The 24,564-nt window shown below is 36.0% G+C and overlaps 1 protein-coding gene and 1 long non-coding RNA gene across 2 annotated transcripts in view; one reads left to right on the forward strand and one right to left on the reverse strand.

The window, feature by feature from the left end:
• Positions 1–21,699, reverse strand: part of LOC127871572 (gem-associated protein 5-like) — a 202,335-nt gene extending 180,636 nt beyond the window's left edge. The window contains exons 1-9 of the mRNA XM_052414633.1: positions 21,353–21,699; positions 17,057–17,238; positions 15,336–15,517; positions 13,044–13,317; positions 10,390–10,537; positions 9,790–9,886; positions 7,290–7,405; positions 5,009–5,094; positions 1,867–1,943 (exon numbers count right to left, since the gene is read on the reverse strand). Coding sequence (XP_052270593.1) covers positions 1,867–1,943; positions 5,009–5,094; positions 7,290–7,405; positions 9,790–9,886; positions 10,390–10,537; positions 13,044–13,317; positions 15,336–15,517; positions 17,057–17,238; positions 21,353–21,649 — 1,459 coding nt within the window. The 5' untranslated portion in view covers positions 21,650–21,699. The remainder of the gene's footprint in view (positions 1–1,866; positions 1,944–5,008; positions 5,095–7,289; positions 7,406–9,789; positions 9,887–10,389; positions 10,538–13,043; positions 13,318–15,335; positions 15,518–17,056; positions 17,239–21,352) is intronic.
• On the forward strand, positions 8,901–9,728 carry LOC127871579 (uncharacterized). Its single transcript, XR_008045460.1, has 2 exons — positions 8,901–9,116; positions 9,441–9,728. It is a non-coding gene; the product is annotated as an uncharacterized LOC127871579 (long non-coding RNA).
• Positions 21,700–24,564: the final 2,865 nt, after the last annotated feature.

A 24,564-nucleotide genomic window follows, 5' to 3' on the forward strand; every position in this document is an offset into this window, starting at 1 on the left:
CACTATATGTACAGTTAATAGAAAATTTCAAAGGGCCATAACTCTGTGAAAAATCATCAGACCATAACCGGCTGATAACATGCACATCTCCTGTTGGAAGTGAAGCTTCCCATAAAGTTTCATTGAATTCCCGTAATAAGTTGCTGAGAAATAGCTCGGACAAGAATTGCACTATATGTACAATGGAAAATTTCAAAGGGCCATAACTCTGTGAAAAATCATCCTAGAAGAACCGGCTGATAATATGCACATCTCCTCTTGGTAGTGAAGCTTCCCATAAAGTTTCATTGAATTCCAGTCATTAGTTGCTGAGAAATAGCCCGGACAAAAATTGTGCACGAACGGACAGACAGACAGATGCACACACTGACAGACGAAGCTGCGACTATATGCTCCCCCCAAAATAAATTTAAGTGAGCATAAAAATCATCCTACCAGAACTGGCTGAAAATATGCACATCTCCTCTTGGTAGTGAAGCTTTCCATAAGTTCATTTGAATTCCAGTCATTATTTGCTGAGAAATAGCCCGGACAAAAATTGTGCACGGACAGACGGACGGACACACGCACGGACAGACGAAGTGGCGACTATATGATCCCCCCCAATTTTTTTTGGAGGAGTATAAAAAAACTAACAAATAACAAGAGTGCCAAACTGTCACAAGATACGCCTGTTTGAAGGTTTTGGACAACTTGATAACTTTACCATGACCTGTATTTTAACTTGACCTACATATCATCTAGACACAACTTCTGACCAAATTTGGTGAAGATCAGATGAAAACTACTTCAAGTAGAGAGCGGACACCATGCTAAATGCTTGAAATGCACTTAGTAAACTCGTGATCTAGTTTTTGACCCGGCATGACCCATATTTGAACTTGACCTAGATATTGTCTAGATCCAACTTCTGACCAAGTATGGTGAAGATCAGATGAAAACTACTTTAATTACAGAGCGGACACCATGCTAAATGCTTGAAATGCACTAAGTGACCTAGTTTTTGACCCTGCATGACCCATATTTGAACTTGACCTTGATATTGTCTAGATACAACTTCTGACCAAGTATGGTGATAATCGGATGAAAACTATTTCTATTACAGAGCGGACACCATGCTAAATGCTTGAAATGCACTTAGTGACCCCGTGACCTAGTTTTTGACCCGGCATGACCCATATTCGATTTTGACTTAGATATTGTCCGGATACAACTTCTGACCAAGTTTGGTGAAGATCGGATAAAAACTACTTCAATAAGAGAGCGGAAACCATGCTTAATGCTTAAAATGCACTAAGAGACCCGGTGACCTAGTTTTTGACCCGGCATAACCCATATTCAAACTTGACCTAGATATTTTCTAGATAAAACTTCTGACCAAGTTTGGTGAAGATCGGATGAAAACTATTTGAATTAGAGAGTGGAAACTGCTGTGGACGCCGAACGCCAGCCCACCGGCCCGCACACCGCCAAGGTGAAACTATAATACGTCCCGTTTTTTTTAAACGGGTGTATAAAAATGAGTGCCTTCCACTGGCTTTAATCCAATAACGTTTAGACAGAAAATCTAAAATGCAACCACTGGACTGCTAAGACTTTTAATAACTTGTATCATATTTAAACGCAAATAAGCAGAAAGGAAATACACTTAAAGATATTATTGATGAAAAGATGATAAATAATTTATACTTCTACTGATTTTGATGGATGATTAGCCATAAACACATTTTAAATATTTACCTTAACCAGGAGTCTGATTTTTCTAGCTGATTAAAACATTTACATTCAGTTTGGGATGTATGACAGATTTTCAATTGGCCATTTCCAAAGCATGAAGAAGTCTATTTTACCATTATTATGACTTACTGGTAGAAGTGGAGGCGGGTGCCCAAGCTACAACATACACCGTGCGACGATGATATGTGGTTGATATCTGGGGAGGCCTGAAAGAGTGCCTACATATGAAGTCAAACATAGTGAAACAATAATATAGGTACAATGTACTCTCTTAATGATACACAGACTAAATGTTTTTTTATTTATTCATTCATCTTTTTATCAATGGAATTTTAATTGCTGAATAACAATAACTCAAAAAATGAATTTTCTTTAAAAACAAACATTAGGTCAGGTCCAATTTGTGTTAAGTTAATACAGAGCTTACTTTACATTTACATACAGTCAATAAAAACTAACAACAAATCAATACTTATAATATCAGGCCAGAACTGTTAAACAGGCTCAGTTCAACATGTAACAAGAAACCGTTGGAGACGGGTGATGCTCCCAAAAAGTATTTTTTGTCACAATATTGCACTATATATTCAGATATAAGGAAACATCTTGAGGGCACAGTAGTTGGGGGGACAATAATTTTTTTATATAAAATTTCAAAGGGCCATAACTCTGTGAAAAATCATCCGACCAGAACCCGCTGATAATATGCACATCTCCTCTTTGAAGTGAAGTTTCCCATAAAGTTTCATTGAATTCCAGTCATTAGTTGGGGAGAAATAGCCAGGACAAGAATTGCACTATATGTACAGTAAATGGAAAATTTCAAAGGGCCATAACTCTGTAAAATCATCCGACCAGAACCCGCTGATAATATGCACATTTCCTCTTGATAGTGAAGCTTCCCATAAAGTTTTATTGAATTCCGGTCATTAGTTGCTGAGAAATAGCCCGGACAAGAATTGCACTATATGTACAGTTAATGGAAAATTTCAAAGGGCCATAACTCTGTGAAAAATCATCTGACATGAACCCGCTGACAATATGCACATCTCCTCTTGGTAGTGAAGCTTCCCATAAAGTTTCATTGAATTCCGGTCATTAGTTGCTGATAAATAGCCCGGACAAGAATTGCACTACACGTACAGTTAATGGAAAATTTCAAAGGGCCATAACTCTGTGAAAAATCATCCGACCACAACTTGCTGACAATATGCACACCTCCTTTTGGAGGTGAAGCTTCCCATAAAGTTTAATTGAATTCCGACAAAAATTGTGCACGGACGGACGGAAGGACAGACGGAAGGACGGACAGACGAAGCGGCGACTATATGCTCCCCCCAAATTTTTTTGGGGGAGCATAAAAATTATTAGTCTCATAATGTCTTCATTTAAATATTATTTAACAAGAGTTCCACGGTCGGGACATATGCCCCCTTAAACAGGGCGATGAAAAAGTAACCCCAATTTCAATAGGGGTCATCTACTGTCCAAGGCAAATGCAAATGTGAAGTATCAAGCCAATCAGTTGATTCTTTGACGAGTTATTGATCTGCAACAATTTTCACACTTATTGTGACAGTGACCTTGACCTTTCACCTAGTCATGACCAAAATTTCAAAAGGGGTCATCTACTGTCCAAGGCAAATGCACATGGGAAGTAGCATGCCAATCAGTCAATTCATTGACCAGTTATTGATCAGAAACAATTTTCACACTTATTGTGACAGTGACCACAACCTTTGACCTAGTGACCCTAATTTCAATTGGGGTCATCTACTGTCCAATGCAAATATAAGTATTAAGTCCATCGGTCAATTTGTTTACAAGTCATTTATCTGAAATGATTTTCACACTTATTGTGACAGTGTCCTTGACCTTTGACCTAGTGACCCCAATTTCAATAGAGGTCATCTACTGTCTATCATCAGTACAGGAATTGATTGAGATATTCAATGCAATAATCTCTTTATGAACATCCTGGAAGACATGCTCTCCGTGAAAAACTCTGATTATGTTATTTTTTGCCAACCTGTGTGAACGAAATCATTAATGTTCATAAAGAAATAGCTGTGTTGTTTTAAGGGCGGGTAACACTAATTAAAAACTGGTAGGAACAATTGTTAAACAAGAGTTCAGCCTTCCGTGACATATGGCACCAAGCTTGAGCTTTGAACATGTTACCCCAATTTCAATAAAGGTCATCTGATGTCCAAGGCCAATGCACATGTGAAGTATCAAGCCAATCGGTCAATTCATTGATGAGTTAATGATTGGAAACAATTTTCACAATTATTGTGACAGTGACCTTGACCTTTGACCAAGTGACACAATTTCAAAAGAAGGGGTAATCTACTGTCCAAGGCCAATGCACATGTGAAGTATCAAGCCAATCCGTAAATTTGTTGTTGAGTTATTGATCAGAAACGATTTTCCCACATATTGTGACAATGACCTTGACCTTTGACATAGAGACCCTTATTTCAGGGGTCATCTTCTGTCCAAGGCCAATGCACATGTTAAGTATCAAGCCAATTGGTAAATTTGTTGATGAGCTATTGATCAGACACGATTTTCCCACTTATTGTGACAATGACCTTGACCTTTGACATAGTGACCCTAATTTCAATAGGGGTCATCTTCTATCTAAGGCCAATGCACAAGTGAAGTATCAAGCCAATTGGTCAAGTTGTTGACGAGTTATTGATTGGAAACTAACTGCACTACCAACAGATCGACCTACATCCAGCAAAACAATATACCCCCTCTTCTTCGAATGGGGACATGATAATTGTTATAGCGATGTGACTAAATGAACATTGCAACACACCTTAAAACTTTGGTCTAACTCATTGCCATAGATTCTTCCCACTCTGAAAGTGCCCACTACTAAAGGTGTTGAAATGGATACTAAATATGCCCTTAAGTAAGGAGTCTTCTTATTGAGACATTTCATCGTTTTCAACAGTATTTCAGTCATGATAACAGAATTCAGTGCACCCACACATACATTCCTCAGCTAAGCTGGTTTCTCAGACTGCACAGAATAATCAGGGACAAAACTCTCCATCTAGACTGATATGTTTAAAAAAAAGACTATCATTAAATAAACAAATCCATAAAAGTGGGAAGTGTTGTCCCTGATTAGCCTGTGCTGACTGCACTGGTTTATCTGCGATGACACTTAAAGCACATGCATTAGGCTCAAAATTGCCAGAGCAACGCTCCAATAATAAACAAACTCTTAGCCAGGCCCTGAAGACCGCACACGTACTTGTTGGACAGGGTGTTGTATATTCCCACTCGTCCATCCTCTGTCCCATATGCCAGCAAGCCCTCCTTGGCTGGGTGCCAACTCAACTGGAACAAACAAAATCAATGTCCATAGCAGGGATGCAAAGTTTTGCATTATATTGCCCAATAAGACAAACTATTTTTGCTACTCATCCATTCATAAATTATGATAAACCATTACAGTGATCTGTGTATGGAAATATCTCAAATGTACTGACAAATAATGTCAACGGCTATGTATACGGCTATGTATAGCAGTAAAACATAATTGTAAATCTCTGTAAAAGTCTAGATAGTGTTGTCAGATGTACATGAATACTACTAAACATTAATGCTTCGATATCAAGACTATTACCATTTATGTTCGTGCCATAATGTTTAAGTAATTGCATCTATTCTAATATTACGAGTTAACTTGTTAAGACTATCCCTTTTACAGTACAAGGCAAACACACTTTGATGGAAATGAACTATGTGATAACTCGAGTTAGATATAATTTTCTAACAAACACACAAGCTCAAGTTTATTATGAGCCATGTCATGCGAAAATGAGTATTATGCCATATGGGTTAGTTTATCTCTAGTCTGCCTGCCTGCCTAGACTAGCCTGCGCATCTGCAGCAGTCTGTGAGACTATGAATAAACAGCTAGTCTGGAGCTGCATATGGCATAAGATCTGTTTTCACATGACCCTAAACAGCTAGTCTGGAGCTGCATATGGCATAAGATCTGTTTTCACATGACCCTGCTCTTATTATGTTTAGTGATAACTTTGAGTATTCATTTCCTTAGAATTGTGCCAGTTTTGATAAGCTCAAATGGAAATTCTAAACATATAATTTTAATGTTAAGTCCAACTATTGACAACAAAATATCATCAAGGTAAAGTCCGTTTTAGACAACCGTAAAAGTATGCATAATTTTTTAGGATAAAAGAAGCGCAAAGGACAATTCTATTATTGAAGCTTTGACCAGACAATAAATAACTAAATAATGGACTGGATCGTCATACTATAAAAAAACAAACTATGGTCACTGATTGATTGTACACAGTCAAGAAGTTGAGTGCAAAACTGATTTATCCCTTTAACATATTTACATCCCATTAGAGCTGCAACGATTCACCAACAGCTCGATTCAATTTCGATTTCAGACACTCCAATACCGATTTTTTCAATTCGATTCATCTTCAAACCTAGTTTTATCATATATTCACTCTTCTGCCTCAAAATAAACATTTCTGTTCAAAAGTGTTGCATAACTAGATATCTTGGGCATTTGTCAAATTGTGTGTTTGTTTGATATAGTTTGGTTGGTTAAACAGTGTTTTAAAAACTGTTGAAAGTGTGTTTAATTAACATTTGTAGGAAATATTTTGCAAGAAACTGCCAATTGTCTATCAAACTATGTCAATATTTCAATAAAACACATAAAAAAGAATAGCAAATTAGGACTCAATTTTAATATAAAAAACTTCTGACTAGAACATTGTGTTGAATACACAATAATATAAAATTAAATAAATAATCATAAGAACATCTGGAATCAGTGGAGTGATAGTACTATCACTATTATGCTTATATCCAAAACCGCTACAAGCATGTCTACCATTGCGCCATGACAGCATCACCTGTTACCTGTAGGACAAAGCACATTCTCTAATAAACTTAACAAATTCCCAACAGAAACATAAATACTTTTCTGGCTGGCGACTTGAGTAGTTGCACTTGTGCTACCTCTTAGTCTTGCTAAATCAACGTTATGCTTGCATCCGTGAAGCACAGATTACACTGCTTTATCGGGAGGGCTAACATCCGGAAACACAAAATACTGCCACTTTTTTTATTTTAGCTTCTTAGGCGCATCTGATAATTTTAATTTGTCGGCCACAACTTGTTCAGCCATTTTGACGCTTCCAAAAGTAGACCGTAATTACAGGTAAAGATAAAACCTACACCTTTCCGTATCAAATAGTCAGAATACAGCGAGCTTTACATATCTATGTATATATATGTCTATATGTTAAAGAATCGAATCGTTTTGGTAGGTTTGGTATTGTAATCGAATCGACGCATTTCGAACCAATTTTCGATGCATGGGATTGAATCGTTTCAGCTCTACATCCCATACAAAAGTTACACACTAAAACCTTTACAAGATTTCATAACAGCATGCTTTATAACACAACACATTTGGCCAATACAATAACTATTTCACAATTGAACAGTTATCGTGAATGTTTAATATTCTCCCTACTTACTGCAGTGACCTTTGACTTAATACCCTGCCAGTACTGAGTCATAGCGCTGACCCCTGGCGGTGAGTTCAAGTTCCATACTCGGATCATGCCATCCCCAACACCTAGACTCAGTCTCCCTGAGGAATACAGCATCATGGCAATATTGATTATAGGTACATTTAATGGACATCATAATACAGCGTAAACACTAAACAGAATAACCAGGTGAAAACAACACAACACATTTAACTAGAGCTTTGTCGCAGACTTAACGTATACCTCCACATGCTGCATTGACACAGAATATTTTGCATGCTGTCTTCACAACACAAGAGAAGATAATTTATGGTGATTTTTAAGAATTATTATGCCATTATCATTTATGGCCATTTTGACCTTTCAACTCTTGAATTCTTTTGCATGACAATGACTGTGAACAAAATTTATGAGCAGAGTCATTTTAAATTCTCATATAAACGACATAGTCATGGCCCGGACAAGCTCATTTATGGCCAGTTTTGATTTTGAACTCAAAGTGTGACCTTGACCTTGGAAATATCAACATAAATGTAATTCTTTCGGATGACACACCATCCAAAGATTGTGAACAAATGTACCGAGTAATTTTAAAATCTCACAATTAATGACATAGTTGTGGCGCAGACAAGATCATTTATGGCCATTTTTGACCTTTGAACTCAAAGTGTGTCCTTGACGTTGCAGATATCGATGTAATTCTTTCGCATGACACACTGTTCAATGACGATGAACAAATGTGCTAAATGATTTTTACAAAATCTCACAATGAACAACATAGTTATGGCCCGGACAAGCTTATTTATGGCCATTTTTTACCTTTGAACTCCAAGTGTGACCTTAACCTTGGAGATATCAACGTAATTCTTTCGCATGACACACCATACAATGATGGTGAACAAATGTGCCAAATGATTTTAAAGTTTCACAATAAATGACAAAGTTATGGCCTGGACAAACTCATTCATGGCCATTTTTTACCTTTGAACTCAAAGAGTGACCTTGACATTGCAGATATCAACATAATTCTTTCGCATGACACACCGTCCAATGATGGTGAACAAATGTACCAAATGATGTTAAAGTCTCACAATAAATGACAAAGTTATCGCCCCGACAAGCTCATTTATGTGCAACTCCAAGTGTGACCTTGACTTTGGAGATATCGACGTACTTCTTTCGCATGACACACCGTCCTATGATGGTGAAAAAATGTACCAAGTCATTTTTAAATCTAGGGATAAATTACATAGTTATGGTCCGGACAAACTTTCGGTTTAAATTGCACTATGTGACCCTGTGACCTAGTTTTTGACCCAGCATGACCCATATTCAAACTTGACCTAGACATCATCTAGATACAACTTCTGACCAAGTTTGGTGAAGATCGGATTAAATTTTTGGGTCTGACAGACTGACAGACCGCCAGACAAAGCGACTCCTATATAGCCCCCATTACCAATGGAAATGGGGGTATAACGAGGGTCAGGCATAACATTTCTTGCAATAGCACTGCAATAACAAATAGTAACGTTTAAGACAAGAACAAATGGAAGCATGAAACAATTCTGACACTAGTTTTTTAATAAAGAGCTGCGCCATGAGCGCATGATACGCCCGTCGTTCGCCAATGAAGTAGTAAGGTAATAAATAACCCTTTGAATCATTTTTTTACTTCAGTTTATTTGTATTTGAATACATGGTTTATTTTATAAGAACATGAGCATGGAGCGCCGTCTCCTTGACATTCAACAAAGTCCCATAACTGTGGAACAACAATTCAGAATTCCGTCAAAAACGAAAGGGGATCAGGTTTTATCAATATTAAGATTGTGTTGAAATTTGAAAAAAATCCATCGAAGGATATTTGAGCTACGGTAGGACATTCAATGAAATAACGAAATTTTGACGAACAAAGTCCCATAACTCTGGAACGACAATTCAGAATTCCGTCAAAAACGAAAGGGGATCAGGGTTTATCAATATTAAGATTGTGTTGAAATTTGAAAAAAAAATCCATTGAAGGATATTTGAGCTACAGTAGGACATTCAATGAAATCACGAAATTTTGACGAACAAAGTCCCATAACTCTGGAACGACAATTCAGAATTCCGTCAAAAACGAAAGGGGATCAGGGTTTATCAATATTAAGATTGTGTTGAAATTTGAAAAAAATCCATCGAAGGATATTTGAGCTACAGTAGGACATTCAATGAAATCACGAAATTTTGACGAACAAAGTCCCATAACTCTGGAACGACAATTCAGAATTCCGTCAAAAACGAAAGGGGATCAGGGTTTATCAATATTAAGATTGTGTTAAAATTTGAAGAAAATCTGTCAAAGGATACTTGACGTAGCGTACGACATTAACAGACGGACAGACGGACGCGGGGTATACCATAATACGTCCCGTCATAGACGGGCGTATAATAAACAAAAATCAAATGAGGACAAAACTAACTGAAACAGTGCAGTATCTACCTGGATCAAATGGTGACACTTTCATGGCATACACATATCCACCAAGGGAAGGCATTATAGCTTGCTGACATCTGAGCTTGATGTCCCAGAACATTATCTGCAGTAAACAGACCACAGTGGCCAAAATAGTGGCATAGAACACATATACAACCATGCACACACATAATCTTTGCTTAATAAAACATTAGAATTATAGTGCTTCAAGTAACGACACAGTTGTTCATGACACCCAAAACAGATGGAAGATACTTTTTTTATACAAAACAGAAAGTAAGTCTTACCAGGGTAGGGCAACAGTTTTATTACTATTATATCAATTGTTTTTTTACTAAATTAATCAACTGAATGGATGTGCCTAAGAGCACAAACCAAGGCATGTTACAGTTTATACTCATTTTACCTTTTTTACTTTTACCCACAACTACAATCATTAATTGGTAAGTTCTGAGATCTAATCTCATACATTTAACCAATTGGAACAGATGCTCATTAGCGGCAAAGCATTCTTATTGGTCAATATTTTGCGTTCAGAATAAAGTATGAGCCTAAGACTGTTATATGTCACTGACCATGTCTCATCAGCAAACCAGGTCAACATACCTGTCTATCCATGGAGATTGTACATAGAGTGTCCTCTCCCACTGGGCAAATGTTGAACACAGAACGCAAATGTCCTCTGCCACTCTTGTGGAAGAAGCTATTCTTCTCTTTTCCAGATTTTGTGATGTCCCACAACAGCAAATCTCCACTGCAAAAAAGCATTTTATATACTTCAGATTGCTTGACTTGCAATCTAAATTTATGCCTAAAATATATATTGAAATGGGTTTTGCTTTGAAGCAGTTTATCTGTGTTTTTTTCATTCTATAGCTGTAGCCAAAGAAAGACAAAAATTATAAAGAAATTTTGTTTTTAAATGCATGTGGAGTTTTCTCTGGAAATGTAACTTTAACCTAGAAATGTCCGTCTCCTATCAGTTACATCACATGAATATATATATATATATGGGAGCATAAAAAACACCTGTACTATACTGAGATGTAATGATCATATATTTTCAAATTGTATTTATTGTAACAGTGTTTATCAAGCTTTAACAAAACGCATGTGTACCTCCGCTTATAGTTGTATGTTTCATCTATTTCAAAATCACAGATCAAACTAAAACTTAGGTCATAGACATAAACGATAAGCCTGTTATTAAAGTGATATTATGGGCATTTGGCACTGTTGAATTGAGCTGAAAAGAATTAACAGGTCAAAAGAGTTAGTTTAAATGTGGTTACTGACCAATTATCTGCAACTCATCTTGCTACCAGTTGTTAGTAAAAATATATTTTATATTCAATATTCTTACGTGACCCACCAGTCCTCAAAGCCGAAATTATCCATAAAACAAATGTGTGTCTTTCTGTCGTATGAACGAATCTGCACTAAAACTAAATTTAGGTTCACATCGTACATGCATGATCAGTTGTCAAACCAAACAACGGTTGATATTCAAATGCATTATTATTCTCTTTCAGGGTTATTGTTTTAGTGTGTTGATGCTGCATTAACAAATATAAGTGTATATGCAGTGAAAACACCAAAAATAAACAACAGTTGCGATAGACACCTATAAACTGTTAGATACCCATAATATCACTTTAAACATAAATTCTGTATATTCGAGAGCCAAAACAGCTTCTTTAGTCTGTAGCAAAGGGTATTAATTCTGAAGTGCTTGGCTGCCTGTCAAATATTGCCAACATCATACATGTATGTCAACAAACATTTGCAGAGAGTTTGGGGGATTTGTGATGAGCATGAAGAGTGAAAATCACTATTTTCACAGGTTTTGTCTAAAAGACAATAACTCTAGAGTGCCTGGTGCTTATTGGCTAGTTATCAAGCGTTTATTTTATTTCAATGAACATTTCAAGAAGGACTGACTATTAAATGAAAAATTCATGTGTAGGAGAGTGGATAAACAACCATTTGCAGAAAGTTATGTGGTGATTTTAAGAAAGCTTTATTCCTTCAAGAGTGGAAACTGGGAATTTTGCATTTTCTGTATAAATTAAGGGCAATTACTTTAAAGTGCCTGATGACAATCCATTGGTGAACAATCTTGGCTTTCATTTTATGTCCACAAACATTTCAAGTAAGTTTAGTGAGTTCAATGAAAACTGTATGATTTAGAGAGCTGAAGACTGACCATCTGACTGCACATCTATCCCATTGCAAAGGGGGCTCCACATAATACTTCTCAATGGACAGGAATCACAAAATCAATATCCCTTCCTAAATCAAATAGACAATTATGTTTGTTTTTTTTTCGTTTAATTAACAATAAAATATCCCAAGTCCTTATTATCCCTTATTTTTATAGTACTGGCCCTCCTCAAGTCCTCATAGTATCGTGACTTATAAGAAAAACCCTCAAGAAGTGCTGGAAAATGAATTTTATTTTTTTATTTTAGAAGTTTAATTTATTTGATGGTTATACATGACTATTACTACAATCATTCTTATGATTTCCAGTGTTCATTGGAACACAGGTCATGTTTATTCCAGGGTGATGCTATGATTTTTAAATTACGTAACACACAACTATGTTTGTTTGTTTATGGATGAATAGTAGCTTTATCAAATGTTTTTTATGCTGCTTATTTTTTATTAAAATGTAAAAATATTAAAAGAACAACATGAGCAAGAGTTTCCTTTTTCCACTACAATACTATTTTTAAAAACCTTAGCAACCAATCAGAAGGGCCAATATTATGAGAACAATGTACATGATACAGATTACTACAGGGAGCTAAGTCTGGTCAGTAGTTTGTCAAAACATTGCCGATTTAAATGCAGTCTTCGTTGTTATGTCCAAGAATACAAATTTAACAATAGATTGACATATAACACATTCGTGTTTTTTTTTCTTTTCCAAAATTAGTATGTATTCATTAAGAGGGCAGATACTACAGACAGACATCCTTGACTAAATCCAAGGATCACCTTCAGCAAAGCTTTATCTCAAAATCATTGTGTACCAAGAAAACATTGAATAAATATCAGCATTTTAGCAAATTTTAAAGTGTGTCTTCTTATTGTTTTTTCAAATCATATTGTTTTAAACATGGCTTTTGTAAAATAGGAAACCCCTTAACTGCCCACCCATCATGCCCCCCAAAAATGCAAAATAATTTTAGGTTACCTAAAAAATGTAATTCCATCTGAAAACAGAAACTTTCCAGCCCTGAACATTGGTTTACCTCAGTGAGCTAGATATGATGTGATTGGGCGCCTGTGTCAGCCAATGGATGGTGATCCAGGGCTGACTCCCCCCCCCTCGCTCCTCCTTCGCCTTCGGGTCCCGCCTCCCAGGGTTGGGCAGCTTGTGCATCCCCAGTTGTCTCCCTTTGCTGGTGCTCCACAGTCGGATGGTTTTGTCTCGACAGCCCGAGGCCAGCAACCACCCATCCTCACCGAATCCCTCAGACTCCGTGCTGACCAATGGTTCCTTAGGCTTCTTGCGCCAGGAATCCTCTGAAAAGAAATTACATCATAGATAAGTCATCATAGAAATTAGCAGTTTTACAAAGAAAGTCAAAATTCTTAAAACAGTGCAACTTTTATCAACACATATAATCTTGTTGCTTTATTTATTGAGTGAAATTGCAACTTAAGTATTAAGATCCGCAAAATGCCATATGTAGACAGCCTAGCCACATAACAGCTTTCACATTCATGCAGGCTGGTCAAAAGCTGTCCAGTCCCCTAATTAAACCAAAAAACCTTGCATGTTGGTCTATGGCTACGCTGGCCGCATTTGGCATAAGACCCAATTTGGCATGACACATCTAATTTTGTGTCTAAGAAATAAATACAACTGATTTAGGAATTTTAACTTACATATGTGGAATAAGTGAAATGGTCTCCCAAATATGATGCCAAGGTGGAAATAAACAGGTTTATAAAGGTTAATAATAGTCATCAACAATCCTATGTCTAACTTAATACACAACTTTTACCCTTTCAGTGATGGAACCGAATTTTGAAGATCTTTGCAAACAGTTTGGATCCAGATGAGATACCACAGAATGTGGCGTCTCATCAGGATCAAAACTGTTTGCTATTCTGATAGTTTTCTTTGAAAAAAAATGAATAAAATGCTAATTTTAGAAATTCAGCAGACGACATTTTGGCAGACGACAAATTTCCCTGCATGCAAAGGGTTAAAAACCTTGATACTTGGCCATCATTGATTGCTATATTTATATTTACAAAATTATATATACAAAATGTATTTGTTCAATTTTTTGGATTTCATTTTTTTTTAGTTATTTTTCTTTTCAATTTAAATGTTTAAATCATATTCTGTTAAAGTAAAATAAATGTGAGACATTTTGTTATCTATATTCAAGGTTTTTTTTGGCTCGACTGTATAGCCGAAATTCGGCTATGTTCCCAATCCCAAAAAGTATACTTTTTTCCCAAAATGTGGCAAAACATTCCCAATTGCCCCCCCCCCAAAAAAAAAATTATTTTTTTTTTTTTTTAGAAAGAAGTCTTATGTGTATTTTATCTCAATTTTAATTCAATTACATCTAACAAAGTATTATATGATTTTTTTTTCTTTTAGTTTGAATGATTATAAAGAGTTAAATCAAATTTAGTATTTCCCTAATCAGTGGACTTTTCGTGTGGAAAAAAAGGCTAATGAATTTATTTTCCCAATTTCATGAAAATGCCGATAAAATTCCCAATTACAAAGCCATGGGCTATCTTCCCAAAAAATGGAAAAAAAACCTGATATTTTTTCAACAGGGATCCACAGCTTTCAATTGATGTTGAATCCTGCTTTTAGATGCATGCATTCATGAATTTCTATTTCTGACCAAAACTTATCTGCATTAATCAATGTTTTACCTTCTCTTTTCAATAGAAACAAATTTCATAATTATAAATATATAATAATTTTGATTTTTACAAATGTTGTCTTTTAACAATGTTCTTACACGACCTTCAATCACTGGCATCACCTCTGTTTGGAGTTGCATTAATAAAAACGCAAAATGGGTTGTGACTGTATGTTTCTGTTGAAGATAAAATAGCCTTAGCTGAATTGCACATATATTGCCTGATTTTTACACTACAGCAAACTATATTTATTAAAAAAACATACAAAACCTACCAATTCTCTACATTTCTTGATTGTTTTTTAAAACTTCTGGTCCTTAGGGCAACCTTGGAAGTATTGGTTTGTTTATTTATGCATCTCCAAAAAGAAATAATGCCAGTGATTAACTGCAAAGTATTAAACTTACAACAAAATAAATTAACACAACTGACCATGAACATTGTATATACTTTCTTAACTTTACCTTCTGTGCAATCATGATTTTGAATATTAAACTTTTTATTTAGACTTCAATATGAAATACTGCAGAAAATGGGGACAAAAAATATATATATAATTAAGCCATGGGTCATTTAAATTTCACTTTTAGTTCTGACAGTTAATACAAATACATATGTTTCCCCTTATTCCTGCTATCACTTACCAACACCGAATGTCTCCAGGTCAGTAATATCTGGGGCTTCTGCGGGCGGGGCAGGCTTGAAGTTCTCCCCGGGCACAGGGCTCCAGGCCAGGGCATGAAGCTCCTCATCATGACCTTTGAGGCTACACACCACCTGGGAGCCTTTCTTAACATCCAGCAGGAGTATTAGACCAGACTTGAATCTGTAAAGGTTCAGGAATAATTAGAAAGATTATTGCAGGAATGATTATGAGAATATGAGAAAGACATTAAACGATTTGAACTAAAACTAGATTTATGATAATTTCATAATTTTACATTTTATCACATAATATATTCTTAATTAGAAAGATTATTGCATGAATAATTATGAGAATATGAGAAAGAAATTAAATGATTTGAACTAAAACTAGATTTATAATTTCATATTTAATTATATATTTTATCACATAAAATATTCTTAAGTAATAAAAGGCAAACAAATTTTAACTATACAGGGGTGTTAAATTCCACAAAATGCTCCCAAACAACGACAAGCCAGTTGAATTTTTTTCAGACTATAATATGTTTTTATGACAAGGAATTGACAAGGTGTTTTCCTCCAAATATTTCAAAAGCTGTCAACACCTACATATTTTAATCTGAGAGTATATTCTTCACATCACTTTTCCCAAGATTTGTAAAATTGTTGAACATTTGGTGCACACGCTGTAATTGACCAGTCACCAAATACGCGATCACTCCGCCCACTAAGTTGTGTTTTCATAAATCGCTTTATCCATGACTCAGACAGTCTTTGTTTGTCGGTCCAAGTGTCCGCAATAAACGAATTCTGATTGACTATTACGCGAGTTTGATTGACAGCTGGCAAGTGGTCAATTGAAAGTTTTCTACCTGCTTCGCATTTAGCAGCCGATATTTTTTCAAAATTTTAACACCAGAAGTAAATTTGGTGTTTATGTAAACTTACTGCAAATATAACGGCCACACTAAAGGTCACAATATACTAATTCAGAACGGAGGGAAACTAAAACAACCAAGAATTGATTTCAATTTGTTTTTCAATTTTTATTTTTGTTTTCTGTATGATTGCTTTTTAAGTTAAATTTGTTTTCTGTAAAATACAAATTAAAAAAAAACGATAAAATATCCTAATCTGTATATCATGTAGGTAGACTAACTCACTAAAAATCCGGTAAGTTACTGAAAGCATTGCGGAAATATCAAGTTGCTATCTTGAATATTGAAATACTGCAAGTGTATATAAAATTAGCGATTTTGACCCATATATTTGACCTTTGACCTTGAAGGATGACCTTGACCTTTCACCACTCAAAATGTGCAGCTCCATGAGATACATATGCATGCCAAATATCAAGCTGCTATCTTCAATATTGCAAAAGTTATTGCAAATGTTAAAGTTGGCGCAAACCAACCAACCAACAGACAGGGAAAAAACAATATGTCCCCCACTACTATAGTGGGGGACACAAAAAATCTGAAAAAGAGTATTTAAAAAAAAAGAGTCAAAGGCACGTAATTTAACATGACATGGAGAGCGGGATATCTGAAATGCTCACTCCTGATTTACTATTTGCAATTTCCAGATCATCAGCATATTTTTTAAAGTTTAAGGAAAAGCTCATGTGTCCAAAGAAGGACAAAAATAAATAATTATCTGCATTGTCTTCTGAATCTGTCAATACCTTGCTTCATTTTATGATTAAACCACTTAATCTTACCCTACTGCAGTAAGTCCAGCACTGAAGGGCGCCATTGCTAACGCTGTGATTCCAGTCTTGTCAAGCCTGTGGGCAGCCTGCCGATTGTCCTCCACCTGCCACACCCCTAGCAGCCCGTTGTCATCTCCAGACACAACCAAGTCTGGCTGGATTTCAGACCAGCTTATTGCAGTTACTCTGTGCTTAAGTACAAGTAAAATACAGGTATTATAAAAAGAACCTGTTGTTTGTAGCAAAGACCATGGAACTTTATCATGTCCCATATACTTTTTTGTTGAACCAGTAACTGTAAGTTTTATTAATTGACAAATACACAATATTCATCCATGATAATGTTTTAATACATAAAATAGGGATGCTTTCACATTTGTAAAGATAGTTAACCAGAATATTTACTAAAAGGGTCTTGTAATAACCATATCCCAATTTAGTTTGAGGAAACAGCATGGAATAGTTGTAGTAATCTAGCGAAGAGATTGGTAATCTGTCTCTTATAGAAATTTGACATTTGTCTACTGATTGTTTTTGAATTTTGGAAGATTTGTGTTACAAATTTGTGTGTGCAACTTTAAGAGCTACTATACACATTTTTAACAACTACATTGTATTGCAAACAATATGCATTAAAGTTGCAATTGCAAGAACACTGATGCTGTCATAGGTATATAGTGTAGTTTTCTTGGGTAAGTATCAGTGGTTAGTTTATGCGATGAAGTGCTGTGCTTGTGTTCTTGCAAATTTAAATTCAAGGGTATAACCAGGCACACTTTCTTCCTGGGCTTACTTTATTTGTCAGGCATTAATAGCTGTAGTTCCCAAAATATGTTTTAAAGGTAATGGAAGAAGAGTCTGAGAATTGAGATCATTGAGTACATAAGAACCAGGTTGCTGAAATGGTTGTATTCTGGCTGTTGTGGGTCGTATCCTGCAATCATGCACTTTTTTGTTCTGGCTCACTTAATTTAAGTTTAAGATTGCATGTTTTTTACCTAAAGACATGTGTTTAATTATTTTGATTAGAAACATTCTGGCCTTTTTAAACACTTGGTTCTCCATCTTAATAAACTCAATATTTGAATTTAACAGAATGTGTTTATTTTAAATTTGCATTCAAGCCATTCTGCAATGTTGCTGGGTCGGATTTGGTAGTGCTATAGTTGCAATAATTCAAATCCCAGCTATTTAGATTGTGGGTCACTGTGAATTACTACTGCTAAAGGCTTTTTTAAATTATTGGCAACATAACCTATTATCTGGCATACATAAACACAAACAGGTCATTATTATAACGCTAATGGGCAAACTAAAATAACTTACACAGTGCCTTCCCCAGGAATTTGTTCAGGCGCCCCGGGGCCGATTGGGGGTGGGTTGGGGAGGGGCGTCCCCTCCCGACGTTGATTTTTTTTAAATTTAACGCGTCAATTCACGTTCTGTGGTGCGTTATAACTCAAAGAAAAACAGCATTAAAAGACGTCATTTGGTGTGCTATGACTCTTCAAAAAAATCCACCAGTCATTAAAAAATATTTTTTTTTATATTGTTTAATTGTTTTAAAACTTTTCCGCACAGATAGTAAAATCCCGACTCGAACGATTCCCCAATACATCTGTTTCAACCCGACTCTATTACTGTATACTTACTATTCTTCAAGTTTCTATTTATTATCCGATAATCGCGTTTATTCCGTTTTTATCAATCTCTTTCTGGTAAATATTTACGATAAAAGCTTTCAGTTATTTATTTAACACAAACCTTGCCATTTTTTAAGTGACTATTTATAGATTTGATGAAATATTGCCTCTGTGTCAATCCCTAGACCTGTTGTGTGCTTGTTAAAACGCTCAACACACGCCATTTGTATGCAAAAGACGCGACGTTGTACATGCTGCATAATTTTCGCGCTCTTTTTAATTAAGAAAAAGATTCGACACAAAATAAATTTGCACTGCTAATTTGAAGCAAAAATATTTAACGTTGCGGTAACATTTACATTCGGAAGTGTGTTTCGGATTAAAAATGCGTTAACAGCGACTTACGCGAATGGGTTTCGGATTACAAATTTAATTATTCCCATTTGAGATTTCAACAAATATTAACCGTTGCGTTATAAATTCAAGGATAAATTGTTTAAACGCTCTACGAGTCGAATAAATGTTTTGACGGAATTATGCATGAAATTCACGTTGTCCACGAGAATCACGGCCGGTTGCCATCATCAGTCTTCTAACTATCGATTATCGAAACATTTACAAGTGTGCGTAGTTAATTCAACGAAAAATTTGTTACAGCGCATAACGTGTCGAATAAATGTCAGAAAAACGAGATTAATCAGTTCTATAAATGGACATGTTGAAATATACATGTACTGGAATTAATAAATTGTTATCACATAATTGTAACCGGGAGTCATTTGCACAACTTACTCGCTATAATAATTAATTGTTTACCACTTGCAATTAATTTCTCGTATTAATTATGAGTCATAGGTAACACTTGTTTACAGTAAAAAGGTGTGATGATGATGCCCGAAACCGTCTTTAATGTTCTGTACTGTACTAATTACCGATTTTATATTACTCAAATGGTACAACTTCTTGCTAATCAAGCTGCGATAAACTCTTACTTCATGCCCGACGTCAATAAAAAATAATGGTCGATAGTTAACCCCGCCCTCATAAGCATTCGCGTAACCGATTGGACGATGAACTTCACAGTTTGACGACTGGAAAGTTACCAGATACATCCTTGTCAGCATTTAAATGACCGTGTAATATGGCTAGAATAATCGATCCACGCGGCATGCTATTCTCTTATCAGTGGATTATCCATTACCCCATGTGGTGTTTATGGCGATTACAGGTGAAAGTAGGTACCGAGTGCTCTTTTAAAACAGGGAATATTGATACAACTGATGGGGAAACCTTGATTTGTTTGGACAATCTCCACTTTCTTTACTGAAGAATACACTGATCGGAAAATTTCAAGCGCCCCAGGGACTCTGATTTCGAAATTCAAGCGCCCCGGCAAGGGGGCACTTAAATGGCCTGGGGAAGACCCTGCTTACATTATATAATGTGCTGGCATAATAATGAGATAAGACAAAAGTTCCAAACGCGTCATCGGGTCATGAAAATGTGTGAGGGGTTTACAATGGACAGGGCAGAGTATTCTGAATTAAAATATGATATTGTCTATATTCTGGATTCCTGGAAAGATAGATCTGTCTAATCAACCAATAGAAATACATAACTATCTCTGAAACCTCTGTAAAATAGATCAAATCAACAATTCAAAACTTCCACATTCTTGTTGCTGTTTTTATAATTTTTTTGTTTTGAGTAATGTGAAAATACTGAGCTCAGGCCGGGGATTGAACCCATGACCTCCAGAGTGGTAGTCAGACACTTTAACCACGTCGCTAAAGAGCTAGCCCAACAGCAAGGCTGTTGGAAGTGACCTTATTTCACTACATGAGAATTTCCTCACAAATTTATGGTAATAGGTATTGTGTTTGTAACCATGCACTAGGTTGTTTAAGCTCAAATTGATAGATATGTGAAACATATTTTACATGAAAACAAGGGACAAAATTGTCACAAAACCAGGTTTTCATTGTGAAAAAAAAATCTGATAAAGGGAGACAACTCAAACTGAACTTTTGAAATGAACAAACAAAATTAACCTCCTTTGTAAGTTTGTTTTAAAATAAATCTATTTTTAGTCGTGGCGACCTTGACATTGGAGATATTGACGTGATTCTTTCGTGCGACACACCGTCCCATGATGGTGAACAAATGTGCCAAATGATTTTAAAATCTCATAATGAATGACATAGTTATAGCCCAGACAAGCTCATTTATGGCTATTTTTTACCTTTGAACTCAAAGTGTGACCTTGACCTTGGAGATATTGACGTAATTTTTTTCGCGCGACACACCGTCTAATGATGGTTAACAAATGTGCCAAATAATTTAAAAATCTCACAATGAACGACAAAGTTATGGCCCTGACAAGCTTGTTCTGCCCTCCCGCCAGCCAACCAGCCAGCCCGCCCGCATTCGCCAATTTAATAACCAGTTTTTTCCTTTGGAAAACCTGGTTAAAAAGCTCCGGAAAAAGCCTTTATCAGGAAGAACATTGAGCTGTATGTACGTATTCATAAAAGCTAAACGCATTCAAGAAGAACTGTGTAGTGCTTAGATGTGATAAGTCTATCAATTCCTGCTTTTGGCACACGTTTTCACTAAGGATACTTTACCACTTAGTAAGTGATTTAATGACTTAAAGCCTCACCTTGTGTATAATATGCTCCGCACTCACTGTGCAATCTACAGTGTTCCAGAGCTTGACACTTCCATCTTCCGAGCCGCTGCAACACAGCATGACATACTGGTCATGGTTACATAGGGACAGCGCTGTTACTTTCTCTTTATGACCTACAAACACTCCCGAAAACTGAGCCGGATACTGGTCATATCCGAAAATGTATATATCATGCCGGCTTGCAAATACGAGTATATTTCGCTTATTACTGTGTGTCACTTTTGTACAATACCAGTTCGGTGATGCTGGTATAATGGTTTTTGTCATTTTTGCTGGATATTGAACAAAACAATCTTTTAATTTTAAATAAAACAAAAAATGTGCGTTTGTTTTTTTGATTCTACCTATTTGAAGAAATATTTCGTCGTGAAACACGCAAATGGATACATTACACTATTTTGACCAATCTCTACGCAGAGTTGTCGTTCCTTACTTCAATCATCATGATCCCTTTTGTGTCCAAATGAGTCGTTGTTCAACTACCATGTGTGCTTTACGCGTCGTACATGGGAAATATCTATTGGTCTTTTCATTTTCTTACAATATATGCATGAAATGCTCCACTTAACATTTGTAAAATCACCATACTCTATATTGGATGGCGTAACAATGTGTATAGACTTTAAAGTTTAAAATTGCATACCCACCGGATTTATTAATGAAAAAATGTTTTCATTTCAATTGTAAGGTATTTTGGAAGTATAATGCGAGCTGTATGACAACACTAGCACACACATTTAATTTCATATGCATGCATACATTGAAACTCTTTTTCTAGTGTTGGATGCTCATGCTATGCTAACGTTTTCACGTTTAACATTACTTTGTTTTATCAAAATTCAATTCTTTCGCGCTCTTTATTTTAGCGTATGCACTTCCGGGAGTGTGCTTACGCATCAGCGGAAAACTTCTTTTTTTAAATCGTCGATGTTCTGCATAAGTTATCTATTTGGTCATAATTCAGGAAAATTGAAGTGATGTCAGGCAGGATGTTTTTCTGTTTATCATTCTATACGCGGATATCAATAAATCGCCGATTCCAATATTCACACCTTTTCTGTTATAAGATTTTTATACAGTTAGTCGTGTTACGTTTAGATTTACTCGTAAACACAAAGCAGATGAAAATAAATTGTTCACTTGTTTTATACCTATATACCATTACGTTGTGTGGCCATATTGTGTTTTACTGGTATTTACGTTCGAAATTTGGTTGAACGCCAACCTCTACCACTGTATAGTAAAATAAATTATAGTATTAGACTAAAGAAGCCCTTCCAGATCTGGAAAGATTTTTTTTAATGCAGACTTTATCATTGAATGGAAATTTAACATATAAATCCATATAAATCAGTAAATATTCTTGCTAGTTTTGACGAATATAAGTATATAAAAAGATGCAACAAATTATCTAAATGGATTTCTTATTTTTCGGATGATACTACTATACATATTCAAGTATGTGCACCGAAAACACATACAAACACCATTCAGTTTACCTTGATGATCACATACAGCTTGGACATATATGTTGTGAAAATTTTGACGGATAACAAACGTAGCATCATCATCGTGCGGCCCCTATATGCAGATGTGTGTATCATCTATGCAGCCATTTACATCCGGGAATGCCACAACTGTATATAATCTTAGCCTTCCTCTTTCGTTTACCACTGGTGATGGCCACACAATTAACCCATGCAAGTGTTGAATGAAGGCGTCGGTAAAATGGTTGACAACTCTGCTTTCTATGAATTTATGGAACACTAGAGTTTTACCAATGATGGAATAGAACGCTTCTGAACCAAAACATCCCAACGTTAAAAGATTTGCTGTATTGTTTCTGTGAATGATTTCTGCTTGTTAAGCGTTCAAAAACGTTTTTAAGGAGATTTCCTAAGAAAAAGACTCCATTCTTCGGAAACATGGACGTGCAATTAAGTCTTCGCCAGTTAAATAAGCAACATGATGTGCCAATCAGAATTAATTCTGTTCCCGAAATGGCAGAACTGCTGTGGCAACAATTTAGAAACATAACTTTAAACGGTTTAATTGTGGTTAAGATCTCAATTAAAGTCAACGGCAGAAACTCCCGTTATAAAAACAGCATTATATTGAGCAACCTCATCTTATCGATAACGATAAAGGGACCGGAATCGAGAGCGTTTCACATAAGTAGTAATTACTTCTAAAGCAATCGAGGTGAAATGAATAAGTTGAAACTAACTAACGATAACGTTGATTTTAACAGGCCCATCACCATTTAACAAACCGTTTTGATTTTAACTAAAATTAAGCTGCATTAAGCAACTGGGCACTGGTATAAAGTCCAATTTAAGATGGACCTGTCCTCTTCGAGTACATGCAAACGAAAATGTACATTCTCTTAACCCCTAAGAAAGTAAAATTCGCTCGAATTCAAGCATCCTCGAAAAACCAGGTTTCGGCCGCGAGATTTCGACCAAAAGCACGGTACTTCAATAAACGCACCACAAACGTTCATTTTTCAACGTAGTCCCAAATGATATGAAGCAAAATATTGCAAATACATATAGGATAAATGAAATAACCATACAAAGCATGGGTGCAGAAGCTAAATGGATTTTTAAACCAGACGAGAGAAAGTAGCTCTTTTAAAAATAAGCATTACTTTCTACGGAATACCGTAAGCGCCATCGTGGTTACAGATTAAAATCGAGAGGGCGACAATGCGATAGTGCGATAGTACGACGAAGACAGTGCGACAATACGATGAAGACAGTGCGACAATACGATGGCGACAATGCGAAAGTACGATGACGAAAATGTGATAGTACGATGGCGTTTGTGCGACAATACGATGACGACAGTGCGATAGTACGATGGCGACAATGCGATTATACGATGACGACAGTGCGACAATACGATGACGACAGTGTGACAATACGATGGCGACAGTGCGATAGTATGATGGCGACAATGCGATGATAGGATGACGACAGTGCGACAATACGATGGCGACAGTGCGATAGTACGATGGCGACAATACAATGACGACAGTACGATAACGCGATAGTACAATGGCGACAATGCGATGATACGATGGCGACAGTACAATGTTACTTATTCGGTTAACTATTATAGTTCCTTATTTTTAAAGGGATAGTCATCCGCAAACGTTAAATAAAGGGGTAGGTTCTTTC

The sequence above is a fragment of the Dreissena polymorpha genome, chromosome 3 (assembly GCF_020536995.1).
Source record: "Dreissena polymorpha isolate Duluth1 chromosome 3, UMN_Dpol_1.0, whole genome shotgun sequence".
Lineage (NCBI taxonomy): Eukaryota > Metazoa > Mollusca > Bivalvia > Myida > Dreissenidae > Dreissena > Dreissena polymorpha.